Here is a 16,803-nt window from a genome sequence, read left to right on the forward strand (position 1 = left end):
TCAGCTGGCAATACAAAGTGGGGTTTTGTGATCTGGGTTCTGTTGTAATTCTTCCCAGGCTCTGACTTTATTCTGTCTCTCTCTCGGTAGGTTTTCCTGCATTTTGTCTGTACTCTCCTCCAATAGGTAAGACTATAACTGTACTGCAGGCTTCTCTGCACCAATGGTCACACTAAAAGCCAATTTTAATACAATGGAGGGATGAAACCCAGATTCTTCATGCAAAACTCAAGTCAAAAGACCTTTCACCAGGGAACAAGATCCTCCCTTCTAACTCAGAGTCAGAGTGCACGGAAGTAGCACATCCAGACCCCGGTCACTATTACAAACCTGTGTACAATCCCTGACTCCTTCCCCAATGCACAGGAAGTGTGAGCAGTGCACTGACATCATTTGCAGATCCAGGTGCCAGACACTCTCACTCCCATTGCCCAACTGAAACCCCACATACACATGGGAGTGAACTGTTCTGGAACCTCTTCTCCCTGCCTAGCAGAGCCACAGTGGTTCTGCTGAATTCCAGGCCTTCCATGAGCCCAGGCATATCACCCTAAGGATACTGAATGGATTTGCTACTAAACAAAACCCAGACTCTGAAAGGGAGGATTATATCTGGACTAATAGGCTTGCTAAACTAAAAACAGGTACCAAGAAAAAAACATGGATTAAGGAAACAACAGGCAAAGGCATTCCCAATTCAGCGGAAATATCTGCCTTGGGGACTCCCTGACAAAACACTGAGCTCACGTAGGAGCTGAATATGTGCAGCGAGCTGTGTCTTTATCAGGGCTTCCTGTTCTGTTTGTTTTTCCTTCTGACGACACCTGATTGCCAAGAATAGAATAAAACACTGCACATTATGGATGGGAGAACTCCCTTTATCACAGTTAGACCCTACTTGAAAAAAACCAGGACAAGACTTAAAATTTCTTGAGATTCCAGGCCCATTTGGCTCTGGCAAAACCTGAGATGTGGACTGCAGCCTGCATTTGAGGTTAAATGGTTTGTACAACTCCATCCTGTCTCGCTTTCCCCATCTCTTCCACCCTCCGAACAACTCTTACACAGCTCTTAAATTGAGCCAACACCAAATTCCCCCACCCTTCCCAATGACACAGAAATGTAAGCTGCGATGGGAAGGAAAGGGAATTAGATCCTCCCAAGAAATGCAAACATGTGTTAGGAGTTTGGGGTGGGCCAGCATGGTTAGTAAGTTGTGGCAACTTTAGCAATGAAACTTCTCATTTGGGTTATTTTATTATGAACAAATGCTTGTGACCATCAATGTGCATTGTGCTCTGCAGACAAAAAGCAGGAAGACATAATTTAGCGCTAGCACAAAGAAACCTTGCTACCACTGATGCCGCAGGGAGCTGCTCCCACTTCCTCAAGGGCTGAATTTGGTTCATGCTCCCTGCCTCAAAGAGCTTGCAATCTGCACACCAGGTCCTGCAAAACCTGCCAGTGGAACTGAGGGAGAAAACAAGTTTGTCAGAGTTCAGTGCTTTTTATTAGAACTGGGAATCGACACATCTGGCAAAAAAACCCAAACAAAACATCCGCGTCATCATCATACCAGAGTGTCTGAGAATATGACTTTTAGTGACACCCACAGAGCATGGTGAGGACTGAAACAAACACTATGCTTCAGAAGCAAGACCGAGTGCAGACAACTGGGTGCATACAGCAAACATTAAGCCAGAAAGGCCACTGCATCTAAAAGATTTGGCAGTTTGCTCATATTCCATGTTTGCTCTCACAGCATCATCCCTTCCTCCAAAGTGAAGGGGAGTCATTCCATGAGCCAGGAATAGCTTCCTACCAGGAAAGCGGTCACATTACCTCAGCTGTTAGCTTGTCGGGCCCCATATGTTGAACTGGATTGGGATGGGTCAATATTTCAAAAGGGAGACTGTCAAGGGAAAAAAGCAGGTGATGGCCTCTTGCTTCTGACTCATTACTGTGCAGCACCATGCCACTAGGTCAAGAACAGACAGCAAAGGCAAGGCAGGCTCACACCTCTAACACAGCATGTAGTGCTTCCCTGGGTAGACTGTACCTAACTTGGACAGATTCCTGAACCACATCCCAGTGCCACACCTTAGACACCCATGTCTTGTTACTAAAGCCCGTCAGAAACCAAAATGTCTGTTCCACATTTGGAAATTTGTTTTCATTCTGAATTGGCATGAAAAGCCAAAACTTCAAAATTTCCTGAAAAATTAAATGAAAAATAAAATTCAATTCAGAACTATCAAAATGTTTTGATTTGATAACATCATATCATAGAGTCATAGGACTGTCAGGCTGGAAGGTACCTCCAGAAGTCATCTAGTCCAGCTCCCTCCATTCCCGGTGGTGAGGCAGAACCAAATAAATCTAGACCATCCCTAACAAGTGACTGTCCAACCTGTTCTTAAAAACCCTCAATGACAGAGATTCCAAAACCTCCCTAGGAAGCCTATTCCAGAGCTTAAATGTCCTTATAGTTAGAAAGATTCTCCTAATATCTAATCTAAATCTCCCTTGCTGCAGATTAAGCCAATTACTTCTTGTCCTGCCTTCACTGGACATGGAGAAGAATCAATCAACATTCGGTTAAATAGCCCTTAACACATTTGAAGATTGTTAACCTCCAGATGCTTATAAAATTAATATAAAATCATTATATTATAATATTTTGACATTGAAATGTAAAGTATTAAATATATTATAATGCCTGTAAATATAAAATTATTAATTTACTATTTTAACCATCTAAACATTTAAATCAGACATTTTCTTGTTGAAATTTTTGTCAAAATCAATACATTTGCCATGAAATATTTTCATTTTGATCAATGGAAAAATCTGTTCCAATTTTTTTTTTTGGACCAGCTCTAGTTGTTAAGTACATCACACCTCCCAGTATTTCTAGTCCAATACCATACCCCAAAACGTCTCAACTTAAACCCTGGAGATACTACAATTTCTACACTGAGACATCAGAACAGGATCCAGCTCAGAGTTCCTCTTTCCAGATCTGTATTGATAGTCCTTTGATAATGAGAAATAGCTAGAGGCATCCAAGTCACAATCATAAACCTGCAACAAAGCCTGTGTCTTAATCCGTGTGTCCTGGGGACACTATGATCTGTTTTGCAGAGAAAGAGAGCACAGAACGTAAACTTTAAATTGTTTGTTGCTCCTGCCATAGATTTCCTCCTTAGATATTGCATCATTATTTAAACTGTAGGTTTTGCATCTTGATTCGCTAAATATTTATTATTTTATTTTAAATATTATTGTGCAGTTGTGAGCATCCTATAGAACTTTCTGTATTGGAAGTCCATAATTATACTGCATTCTGGCCTGGTCACACTGGATCAATCAGGATTGGCACCTACCGAAAACATATGGGAAAGCTTGCATTTAGTTACATTCAGTTTCCCATAGTTACACTGGAGTCAGATCCCGATAACAAAGTCCAATATAAACACCATGGAAGCTCAGATTAATTCAATTCCTTCATCATTTACTGTGAGGTCATATTGCGATACCAGTTTTTCAGAGGAATTACTGTGCATGCGAAGCATCCACTTTTAGATGTTCATTTCTCACAATTATATTCATTTGTTTTTTCAAATAACAAACGGCAGGCTGCTCCAGATAAAAATCTACAATGCCTGCCAAACTCCCTGTATGCTCCACAGGGTGCTTTGGGTTCAAACTTGTTATCATTTATAATAGTAAACAGGTCAGTAAAAGAGGCTATAAAGAGAATGCTACGGAATAAAGATTCAGATATTAAATTTAACAGAAAAATGACGTACAAATTAGATGACAGACATGGATGCTAACACCAGTAAGTGAAGTTGAAGAATAAAAAATAATATTATGGTGTCATATGAAAATATTGAAGTTGTCCAACTCCACGGGCTGAGCAGAGTTTCTCTCCAACAGATTCTATTACTTAATTGGATGAGGAAGATTCTGTGGTTAGGTTGCTAGCCAGGCCTTGGGTGATAAGGACTCAGCTCTCTGCTCTACCAGAGACTTCCAGTCTCTTAGGGGAATGTCTCTACAGCAATGCAAAGTATGCCCGCAGCTTGGGTAGACTAGCTTTATCTGCACTAACATGGCAAAAAATAGCAGTGTACATGTGCTGGTGCAAACTTCTGCAATATGGAGGTTTTGGGGAGGCTAGTGCACCCCCATTGTCACGTCTACTCTGCTATTTTTAGCAATGCTAGCAAAGGTCTAGCCAAGCTGCCGTCCCATCTTGGATCGCAGGGTAGCCACATCCACAGTATCTCTACACCTCAGTTCCCTATCTGTACAATGGGGATAACAAAACTTCCCTGCCCTAAAGGGGGATAGGTACCATAAAAAGACAGAGTAAAACAAGGCCAGGTTGTGACTCACTGCTGCCTGGGAGCACCATGGCTCTCAGTGCTTCACCCTGTGCAAATTCTGCACATGCAATTATGTGTGTGTATTTCTAAAAGCCTGGGCCATCAAGTCGTTATTGCAGGTTTGTGCTTTCCACTGTCACCTATACGTGCATCAATTCAGTCTTAACAAACTACGTAATATTAAAAATAAGATTTCTACTTCTCATTATCTAATGGATTATACGGTAGAATCTAGACATAAAAACACCAAAAATGAATAACTATATTGTCACCTCATTAGTAGCTCCTTTCTACCATAAAAAAATTATCTCTAAACAAGCTTCCATTCTTCTCTGTTCCCTAACCACTTGCATTACATCCTTGAACAATGAAGCAACAGAAGAGCTATTAGACAAAAGAAAAATTCCATTTCTTACAATTTTGTAAGTATTTTATACTTAGAAATACTGCAAAAAATTCTGGAAAAGTGAGTTCCAGAGCACAGAAAATACATTTGTATTTATACTTCCAGGTTCTTCAATATGAGTGGAGCGTATCTTAAAAGTGTTTCCACCTCTTTTGCTTGAATTTGCTCCTGCTGTCTGTCCTGCATTACCCTATCATCGGTGTTTAGACTTGGGGTAGAATGCACAAGGCTCATGTCTTACAGAGCAGTGCACTAACTGTGCTGGAATGGATTCTTCAGGTCCCAGATTCCAAGTGTTCCTAAGCCTCAGCCCACACTGGAAGGTTCATCGCACATGGGCTGCATCGTTTATACAGCTGGCAGGCAGGGAACATTGTCTGCCCTAGGTAGTTTCCCACACTCTTCCCCAAGTCCCAGTCTTACCTTCTTATTTTCAAGGAATGCTATGAGGCTGTTTGGGAGGGTCAGAAGGGGCCAACTGTGTGTCAGAAGGGGGGAAAAGAGGGAATTCCTCCTGAAAGGTTCAGATAGTTGAATTCTAACCTCCAAGTGTTAGTCTACTTTGAATCAAATTTCAGAGATCATTTTGGGAATCTCTTGCACCTCTCACATGGAACCCTTCAGCCCACAGTCCTAATGAGTAAGTAAAGGCAAAGATCACAGTCCAGAACCCCTGCTGGTGTAAACTAAAATGGAGTCATGACAGTTTACTCCAGCGGAGGATGTGGCCCCAGATGTTCCCATGTACGACTCTTACTGAGAGCAGAAAGTATATCTGCTGTGTTGAAAATCATCACAAATCAATATATTTTTATGGCATTCCAACACCATCCCATACCCCAAGCACTGGAACAAAGTGAAGGGCTAACGTCAGGGTCTGAGCAATGAGATGTATCCTTAGCCACTGGTAAACGACTCTGCATATGAAAGGACCTGTCTGAAGTAACTGCAGAAGACAGCCAGAGTAATATGAGTGTGCAGAAAAGGACGTAGGGATTAAGTGGACAAGAAGCTGGATACGAGTCAGCACCGTGCCCTTGTTGCCAAGAAGGCCAACAGCATATTGGGCTTTATTAGTAGGAGCATTACCAGCAGATCAAGGGAAGTGATTATTCCCCTCTATTCGGCACTGGTGAGGCCACATCTGGAGTACTGCGTCCAGTTTTGGTCCCCCCACTACAGAAGGGATGTGGACAAATTGGAGAGAGTCCGGCAGAGGGCATTGAAAATGATTAAGGGGCTGAGGCATATGACTTATGAAAAGAAGCTGCGGGAACTGGGGTTATTTAGTCTGCAGAAGAGAACAGTGAAGGGGGATTTGATAGCAGCAGCCTTCAACTACTTGAATGGGGGTTCCAAAGAGGATGGAGCTCGGCTGTTCTCAGTGGTGGCAGATGACAGAACAAGAAGCAATGGTCTCAAGTTGCAGTGGGGGAGGTCTACGTTGGATATTAGGAAACACTATTTTACCAGGAGGGTGGTAAAGCACTGAAATGGGTTACCTAGAGAGGTGGTAGAATCTCCATCCTTAGAGGTTTTTAAGGCCCAGCTTGACAAAGCCCTGGCTGGGATGATTAATTGGTGTTGGTCCTGCTTTGAGCAGGGGATTGGACTAGATGACCTCCTGAGGTCTCTTCCAGTCCTGATATTCTGTGATTCTATGATCTAGCGTGACTCATCCTTGTTGTCCAGAACAGATTTAGAGCCACTCTGTTGTTCCATGTTCTTACAGAACCCGGTAATATGGAGAACACACTTCATTTCAGTGTATAGTTTTGGGTTGTTAATGGGCATCAACTGAGTGCAACTTCAAGTCAATGCTACTTCAACCCTGAGGAAAGTCAAATGGAGTTCACAAGAAGTTACACACACACACTCCTTGTGAAGATCCCTGGCTTCGATCTTCCACGAAGCTTATGGGCAATCTTAAACCACAGCTGCACAAACCATGTCAGATGCAGGTACCTGATGCACAAATGGAAAATTAAAAACTCTCTACTGTACAACTGTGGTCGCCCAGAGCAGATTGTGAAACATATCACAACTCAATGCCCAATTCACAAGTACGATGGAGGCATCACAGTGATACACTCAGCTATTCTAGACACAATTATCTGGCTTAGCCACCTAAATGTAAAATTATAATTATTGTGCTACATCTACACCAGCCATAGAAAGCAGATGACGATCAACTGGTTTATTTTCTCCTAAAAACCACGACTGTTTATCCCTCGAAGAAGGAGGACGCTTAATGCTTTTTCCTATGAAGATTGCACTGCAGTCTGCTATTGACCAGCTTCCCTGATAGTGCCTCAATATTTAATCTGATCAGTCAAAAACATTGGAATGTCAGGTACAGCTATCTATCATCTTTCGTGGCTCTGACAGACAGCTGATCAGCACCAGGGCCATAAGTATACAATTAGAAGAGGTATTATGTTCTGCCACTGCAGCACTGTTCATATCTTCATATATATTACTGAACTACTTTCGGAGCTGCTGTGCTATAGTAAAGATAGAAATGCAACTTCCATTATAATCACCCTTCTGTAGTTTCTCATATTTTCACCAGAACAATTTCCTTTGGGGCTGAAATTTTTCATGAGTTATCTCCAGTTCAAAGATACTCTTTTTTCCCTCTACAGTTTCTGCGGAAATCACTCAGCCATTTCTGAATTCTACACATATGAAACACACCTTCTTGTCCACATATTCCAGTCAGAAAAAACAATGCACACCCAAGAGTCAACGACTACTGAAACTTGATCTGTTCTGCAGTCACCACTGAGATCTAAGGAATGGCCAAATTTGGAGAAAACAGGGTCAGCAGTTTTGAAATTATGATTGCTGAAAGAATTTTTTTTTAAGTGCATATACAGCTGGATTTTCAGTTAGCTTTCTCTTCTTGATCTACAGCAGTTTCAAAACTCAGGAATGTGGTGGAGCGCTCTGCTCTCAGCTAAACTTGCAATGACCTTAGAAAGCCTACAAAACCTTACAAATACATGAGGAAGTGTGGGATAATTGAAAATAAAGGAAAAGGTGGTGCCTCCTGTTTAGAAATAGGACTTAAGGAGGACTGAATACAGGAAACTATATACTATATAGCACCACAGCACAGCTGTAAAACATCTGGAGATGGTAATCAGCATGTTACACAACAACCAGATAGAGGGAGTGGGGAAACGTGCCCAAGGACACTATCATCATATGAATAGCACTTATCATTAGACTTGTCATCCAGAGATCTCAAAGCACTTTAAAAAAAAAAAAAGTGAGCATCCCTATTCCCAATTTCAAGGTGAGATAACTAAAATACAGAGATTAATGGCTTGTTTTTAAGCCACTAACACAGCTGTTCAGGACGTCTCACCCAGAGTTATACAGCACATCAGTTGCAGAACTCTGAAAAGAAACCAGGTCCTGAGACTCCAAAATCAGGGCAATATCTACTGAACCATGCTGTTTCCCTGAAGCTCCTGTAGATCTCATCTGAAATACATGTCTATTAATGTCTGTCCTCCACAATCTCTTTTTTCTGAACCATCATGTGATGTGTGGGAGGGACCAACTTGCTTGTTTAAATTGAGAATGCTATGAGCAAGATCTTAGAGTAAGACAGACATGCAGTTGAGGTGTACTTGAGGGCTGGCTGTTTTTAAATAAATCCTAGCATTTTAAAGAACTACATAAATATTTCTGCCCCACATCATCCTCTTGGTCACCTATCCACAAGGTGGTAATGGAATTGTCCACTTCCAAACAGATAATTGAAAGTTCAAACAGTTGAGCCGCCTGATTAGTTGAACCTTCTACGGTGCTTTTTTCTCTAAAATCTAAAAGCATTCAATCTCACCTGAAGTCTTTACATTACGAGTGGATGTCTTTATAAAAGAGATTATTTAATTTCACTGGAAGTCCTGTACTCAATGCCAGGAATTACAGAGTGAAATTCTATAGTCTGTGTTATTACAGTGGTCAGACTCGATCATTATATTGGACTCTTTGGGACTCAAAAATCTATGAATTCTCCCACAAAGCCCCATCCTGTTTATAAAACCTACTGCAAGTTTAAATCATCTTGGCCCAAAAATTCTCATTCTCCACTATCACTTAAAAAAAAAAAAACACATAGCAGGCACAGCAACCCAAACAATCTTGAATGGCTTTGAATGTGTCACCTCACACAAATCTGCTGGTAAGTAACCAACTTGACCACAGTAAATTATCTGCCCAGTGTCAGCCTGGCTAATCAGGGCTAAGATCTCAGACTTAGCAAACAGAGAATCAAAGTGATTAATAGAGAGTTGTTCTTTCATGTTTACTGTACCTGCAGTAAGACAGTACCCCCAGGGATTGTGAGCTGTAAACAGTATTTAGGGGCATTCTCCCAGGAGAGCAGCTGAACGTCTTCAATAGCACTGTAGGAAATGGAGTTTTCCATATACCCAGTTGGCTGCAAGAAAACAAACAGAGAAAGAATAAGCATTTACTTACTCATCAAAAGTTTCACAACATAGATTCAAATGCATTATGCCACCGAAACTGATCCCATTGTATTTGGTCCTGGGAATAGTTATATAGCATCTGATTGCCTTTGATGTTTTGAGGCCATAAGGAGTGGATGATGGGCAGCAGGAGAATACACACCACTAGCCATTCCCCTCTGGAACGTCAGGTCCAATTCCTGGGGAGGCCACACATGAAATTGTTCGGTGGCCTCACATTTGCTTCACCTGATCATCATGAAACCACTGAACAACTTGGTGGAACTGGGAGTTTAATGAGGAGAGAACCTGATTCGACCCCCTGCTGGGTCTGGAGTCAGGAATAAAGTGTAGAGAAGTACATGGTAGAAAGCTTGAGAGAAGCTCCTTTACAGGTCATTCTGTAGAGGTGTTATCAGTCCATCCCCCGCACTTACAGGAGTGTTAAAGTCACAAAGGAGTAGACAAAAACTAGGAAATAACTGAGGTTATTAATCAAGCCTGTGGATGAGGCTACGGTTCTTCATCAAGCCTGTCTACATAGCAGCAGAAAGCGGCTTCCCAGAGACACACTAGCACCTCTCAAACTAGTGCATTCAACATAGCAGCGTGGCATCTGTGTGATAGCACAGGCTAGCTGCCCAAGTATGTACCCAGGAGGTGGGTGGGATTGTACTTGGGCCACTAACTCAAGCTGCTGCCTATGCTGCCACGGCCACATTGTTATTTTTAGCATACTAGCTTAAGCAGAGCTGAGGTACATTGGTCTATCTGTGCTGGGAAGCATCTTCCCAGTTGCTGTGTGGACAAATCCTATACAAAATGTGTTGAGTTGGATTGGTTAAATGAATTTGTGAGCTCAATACTGAGCAGGATTTGAATTGAGATATGTATGGGTGTGTCTGTAAGAGGAAGGTAGTTGGATTGTACTGACAAAATAGCAGTGTAATATAGCTTAACTTGGAAGAATTTGATTTTTTTATTAATGGAATACCGGTAAACAGATTCCACCGTACACTCTCACAAACCGATGAAAAAATATTTCTATCGATGATCAATCGAAATTTACAGATAGGCAAAGAAAGAAATGTTGCTTGAGAACTTAACAGAGTTTGATTTAAGGATATTTACATTTTATATTTTGACCATTTGTGTTTTATTTGAATCTCAACATATATGTAATTAACTAACTATTTCCGACACCCCTACCCCATTGTCTGATCCTGTCCACAATTTCCCGCAAAGCCGAAAATTTAAATCCATAAAAATAGAGGGGAAATGCTTAAAAATAATCAGTATTATCTGCCAAAATTATAAAAAAAATATTCTTCCAAGCCTAAATGTATTGTGTTGGTTTTATTCTATGTGTTTTTGTTCTGCCTTCTGCTTACAAGGTTGACCAAGTACGTTAGCAAATCTAGAACACTACATCTATCAATGGGTCTTTGGGCTCCAAAGGTGTCTTCTACACACCTGGCACACTTAACTAGCAGCTTCAAGATTTATAATGAAAGGCAGCCCCACACCAACCTGCTTATCATCTCTGCTACATTTAAATGTCAGTTTCCTGAAGAGGTTGCCTCTGCCTGATTACACGTAAGAGTCAAAATTAAACAAACCAAAAACCAACCAACATGCTGCAGTTAAATATGTGATATGAATCAACAGTGAGGAATCTCAAAGTTAAATACAAAGCCGGTTTTTTAACCTCCCTTACCAATCTGAGGCATTAGAGCAGACACAGTACAAACACCACTAGGATATATTCTAAATAGTCTGCATTTTATTATTTTCACATATATAAACAAAACATATTTAATACTATATACACGCCACACTCATTATATAAACACCCATAGATATACAAAGTAGGTATACACACACATTCAGAGATATAGATGTACACAGACACACACAACTATTTGAGTTAATCCAATGCTTCACAACAATCCTGAGACACTCCACTAGCTGCACTCAGGGCTCATGTAGGTGGAGAAATTGTCCAGCGCAGCTAGTGGAGTAACTATTCTGCTACAACTAGGATGGTCATTTTCTCCATAGACAGGCCCTTAGACTGACCCCTGCTTGCAATAAACAATAGGTGTTTATTATTCTTAATTATTTTCTGAGTATTTCTGGTTTATGTCTAATTTACATGTCCTGAACATATTACTCCCGCCCCCCCCCAGTTTAAATTATGTTAATCACAGTCTTGCAATAGGCTATAAAGAAAAAAAGAAAAAAAATCCTGTCAAAACTAGGACTACCTCTGGGGCAAACAGGAGCAGCTCTAACAATCACAACAGAGGATCTTGTGGGTGAGTGTGAAATAAGCAAATTCCTTTCGGAATATAGCTACTTTTTAGCTGCACTACTTCCTTCCATAAGGTAAGTGGGCGGTGTGTATGAAAAATCACACTCACTTTCACTCTTTAAAAGTATACAGAAGCCCCATATAAAATGTCTGCCAAAATGAGGTAGATGCCCCTATAACACAAGATTACCACTACAAAACCATCAGCAGTCTTTTTAGCAAGGAAAAAAAAACAGGAATGCAGCTTAAAAAAAACCTCTTAAAAAACATTTCTGAATAACACTTGTTGTTGAAGTTTAAATTTTATACCAACTCTAGCGATGAAAAATTTTCACTGTCTCTTTAACAAAAGTTTGTTGTGCAGGAAGTATGATAAACTTCTGTTTATTCATTTACCCACAATATTGTTCCATGCTAGTGACTGGCGTCCCAGTGGTTTCTGCTGAAACTGTACGTCAGACGTTGCCTACTGGAGAGTAATTATCTTGTTCTCACAGGAAACCAAAAGCCCAAGACCCTTTAGAGATCAAGACGACAACATTCAGGGAAAATGTGAAAAACAGCATGAGCAGGGTCTATTAGGCTCAGGAGACGAAAGTTTTCAACAACATGCTCTGAAAGAATAAGGGGACAGGGGTAATCCAGCACCAGCAGCAGTAAATATCAAATGAATAGGGCAGGAGCAATGCAAATTGTACTCTAGGGCCTCCATCCTTTGTGGTGCTGAGTGCCCTGAGCTCCCAATTCCCTTCAAACAGGAGTTCAGAGTGCCCAGAACCTCACAGACTCTCATCCTGAGACAAAGATTTTTCCCATAGCTTTTCCCATAACTGCCTTTTTTAAACAGTCACAAAGATAAAACTCACCCAGTTCAATCACAGCTCTGTAATCTTTCAACAACTAAATCTCATCCCAAAGACCAAACATCAGCTGATATTCATAAATCAACACATTTAGAAAGAGTAAGATAATGTACAACCCTGCCTTCTTATTAAAGGATCAAAAGAAAACCATTAGTCATTAATTGGTTTTTCTGTTTTGTTTTATTCTCCCACAGCCAGAGCATTTTTTACCTTAGGGGCTAATTTATATATAATTCAAATATCACTTCTGCCTCCCCCCTGCTCCCCTCCAAATGCACTTCAACACTGTTTCAAATCTTCCGTCACAGAGAATGGACTAGATTGTGTCACAGTTTCGAGGCTAACCTGTATCTCCCCTCCCCACTTGTGGCCACTTAGGTCTCATGCCTCCATCTGTCTCCTCGATAGGGACCCAGATCTCATTTCCTTCTGACCAGGGTTACAAGGCTGCACAGCTCCCTGCCTTACACTGTGATATGCCCCAGCAAGCCCGTCAGCCTAGCGCCCAGCACCTGTGCTTTGCTTTCTTTCCCAGGACAATGACAGTGTTTTTCCCAGTGATTGCACAGCTGTTCCAAAGCAAAGCACATTTATTCTTAGAGCAAATGCATCACCAAGAAATCATACACAAAACAATCAAAGGAATTAAATGCTCACTAAATCAGGAATCACCCATCTCCAACATGGAGAGTCTGCTAGGCCAAAGTCTTTCTCTTCCGCCCTACAACACCAAGTCCTGTGTCTGCTGTAACAAAAGGAAGGCTCTGGGTCTGTTTAAACTCAGACTTTTATACCAAAAACCCTGCTTTGTCCTCCAGCCTCCAGAAAACAGGTAAAAACTGTCCCTCCCTCTATACTTAGGAGGTTCAAGCTTCAAAGGCTGGATATCTTCATAGCCCGCATTGGGATTTTGCATTAATCACCCCCAAGTGATTCCAGATTACAGAGGAAACACCCCCCACCCACCGGAGTGAGCCAGCAACACACAAATACACATCACCTGTACTCATACAAATGGCTATGAATATTCTCCAGTTCGTACTGTCTGGCCCATCTCATCATAAAGGCTTTGAGGGTTTTTCAGGCTTTAAACACAAAATACAATATAGTCCCCAACGACACTGCAAGGGGTTGCAATATCTGTCACAGTTGTGCTTTCACAGCACAACCCTGATAAGGAAATTTACATAAATATAAATTAAAATTTTGAAATGCCTTCCATTTTAATGATGTAAAGCAGTGGTTCCCAAACGGGGTGTTACAGAGAGTTCTTGGGAACAAAATTCCCTAATGCGGACAGAGCTGTCCATAAGGACCCCAAGCAGCACGGGGCAAGCAGCCCAGAGCCTCTGGACTTCCAAGAGCTAAGCAGATCAAAGCAAGCATATCTATCACACTGAGGAGATTTAAACTTCAAAACTCCTTATAAGAAATTGAAAGGGAGGTGGATTTTTTTTGCTGTTTTAAAAATAAATAAGCAGCTAGTATTGGTTTTTTAGTTATTATGAGGAACAAGTTTAAGCTTTGTTGTAACATGCGTTGTTTGCCTGGACTGCACACGACCTGAATGCTTGTGTAGGAGGAACTCTGAGTTGGCTTCTTAAATACCTTTATGCTGTTTCACATCTGATACTCCTTGATGAAACATAGGAGCCTTGTCTTATAACAGGCTTATTCGAAGTGCTACAAGCTATGGAAGTGAGATCTTTGAAGAGTGTTGCTGTTTTCATAATGTAATAAAATATTGTAATGATAAATAATAATAAAGTGTATAATAAAATGTATTTTTATGATGTGCTTATATTTCCAAGATCACTGCTTTTTATAATTTATACTCAGGTAAAGGAGAAAATCCCTGGAAATATTTATTTTTAGGAGGGGGTTCATGAGACTTGACATTTTAGCGAAGGGGGTTCACAGGTTGTTAAAGTTTGGGAACCACTGATGTAAAGCCATCTTAGCAGAATGGGAAGTCTCTCTTAGATTTGACATATTTCAAGCCCCAGACATCCCATATAGATAGCATCCTCCAAAATACCACATCTGAAAATTTCAATTCTGTTTTGCAATTGAAACTGCAGCTTTACTGCACAAAGACCCTTGAAATGGTGTTTTTAGATACTGTTACATATCCAAGGCCACATTTCGCACTAGGTGCTATGCAGAGGTGCATGATACCAGCAAGAGCTCTGGGAGAGTACCGTGCCGGAGTCCCACACAGCGCTTCCCAGAGCTCTAGGGAGCTCCATTACCACCACATCATACCACCCTTTTCAGGAGCCAAGACTTCATTACTTCCCAGGCAATGCGGTCAATGCGGTCATTCACATCACAGCTTGGCTGGTCAATGCGGAGAGGCCTTTGCCACTTTGGAGTAGCCAGCACCACACTGGGAAGCCCAGGAACTATACTGTGCCTATCCATTACACTTGGGAGCAAAGGGTTCTTTGAATTCACCTTCATGGGACAGAACAAAATTTAGTTTCTGTCAAGAAAAAAAAATTAATTTATTTTTTTATTGTTTGTGCAATTTTTTTTCATTTTTACATTTCACTCGGCTTCGACAAGGAGTTAGGTTAGTCAGTTTCGTGTGTGTGTATAGTTGACAAGCTCTTTGTTGTTGCAACATGGCAGGGAATTTTTCAATAAGAAGAAAGGTGGATATAAGGTGCATAGAAAGCTGGCTAGATTGTCAGGCTCAATGTGTAGTGATCAACAGCTCGATTCTAGATGGCAGTTGGTATCAAGCGGAGTGCCCCAGGAGTCGGTCCTGGGGCTGGTTTTGTTCAACATCTTTATTAATGATCTGGACAATGAGATAGACTGCACCCTCAGCAAGTTTGCAGATGACACTAAACTGGGGGGAGAGGTAGATACGCTGGAGGGTAGGGATAGGGTCCAGAGTGACCTAGACAAATTGGAGGATTGGGACAAAAGAAATATGATGAGGTTTAACAAGGACAAATGCAGAGTCCTGTACTTAGGACGGAAGAATCCCATGCACCACTACAGGCTGCAGATTGACTGGCTAAGCAGCAGTTTTGCAGAAAATGACCTGGGGATTACAGTGGATGAGAAGTTGGATATCAGTCAGCACTGTGCCCTTGTTGCCATGAAGATTAACAACATATTTGACTGCATGAGCGGGAGCATTGCCAGCAGATCGAGGGAAGTGATTATTCCCCTTTATTTGGCACTTGTGAGGCCACATCTGGAATACTGCGTCCTGTTTTGGGCCACCCACTACAGAAAGGACGTGGACGAATTGGAGACAGTCCAGTGGAGGGCAGCAAAAATGATTAGGGGACTGGGGCAAATGACTTATGAGGAGAGGCTGAGGGAACTGGAGTTATTTAGTCTGCAGAAGAGAAGAGTGAGGGGGGATTTGATAGCAGCCTTCAACTACCTGAAGGGAGGTTCCAAAGAGGATGGAGCTCAGCTGTTCTCAGTGGTGGCAGATAACAGAACAAGGAGAAATGGTCTCAAGCTGTAGAGGGGGAGGTCTAGGTTGGATATTAGGACCAAACTATTTCACTAGGAGGGTGGTGAAGCACTAGAATGGGTTATGTAGGGAGGTGGTGGTGGAATCTCCTTCCTTAGAGGTTTTTAAGGCCCAGCTTGACAAAGCCCTGGCTGGGATGATTTAGTTGGAGTTGGTCCTACTTTGAGAAGGGGTTGGCCTAGAGAACCTTCTGAGGTCTCTTCTAACCCTAATCTTCTATGATTCCATGAAAAGGCTTTTTATTTAAATTAAAGTTAAATCATGGAAACATTTACATTGGATTTTGTGAAACCCATTCTCCCCACAAAATGTATACATAGGCGCCGACTTCGTTGGTGCTCCGGAGGTTCACGGAGAAAAATTAGTGGGTGCTCTGCACCCACCCGCAACCAAGCTCCCCTCCCCTCCACCCCACCTGCTCCTCCCCTGAGCACGCCACCTCCCTGCTCCTCCGCCTACCTCCCAGCACTTCCCGACTGCTGCCGCCAAACAGCTGTTTGGCTGCTCCAAGGGCTGGCGGAGTGGGAATGTGGCGTGCTCAGGAGAGGAGGCGGGGTTGAGGCAGAAATGTGAGGAAGGAGTTGGAATAGGGGCAGGGAGGGGGCAGAGTTGGGGCAGGGACTTTGGGGAAGGGATTGGAATGGGGGCGACGGAGGGGTGGAGTCGGGGTAGGAATGGGGGCAGAGGAGGGGTCCAGCATCCACCAGCAGGAGCAGAAGTCGGCGCCTGTGGGCATACATAGCTTTCCCTTCAGTGTAAAAAGAACCGAGAATTTGTCCTTTTAAAGAAAAAAAACTTTGCATTTCGTTCAGTTTATAAAACCATAAAGCTTTGAAG

General features: G+C 42.0%; 1 protein-coding gene across 2 annotated transcripts in view; it reads right to left on the minus strand.

Annotated features, from left to right (window-relative positions):
• Window positions 1-16,803, minus strand: part of CMIP (c-Maf inducing protein) — a 183,406-nt gene that overhangs the window by 77,011 nt on the left and 89,592 nt on the right. For both annotated transcript variants that reach the window (XM_050923007.1, XM_050923008.1), the window contains exon 2: window positions 9,131-9,256. In XM_050923007.1, the coding sequence (XP_050778964.1) occupies window positions 9,131-9,256 (126 nt within the window). The remainder of the gene's footprint in view (window positions 1-9,130; window positions 9,257-16,803) is intronic.

This window comes from Gopherus flavomarginatus, chromosome 14 (assembly GCF_025201925.1).
Source record: "Gopherus flavomarginatus isolate rGopFla2 chromosome 14, rGopFla2.mat.asm, whole genome shotgun sequence".
Classification (NCBI taxonomy): domain Eukaryota; kingdom Metazoa; phylum Chordata; order Testudines; family Testudinidae; genus Gopherus; species Gopherus flavomarginatus.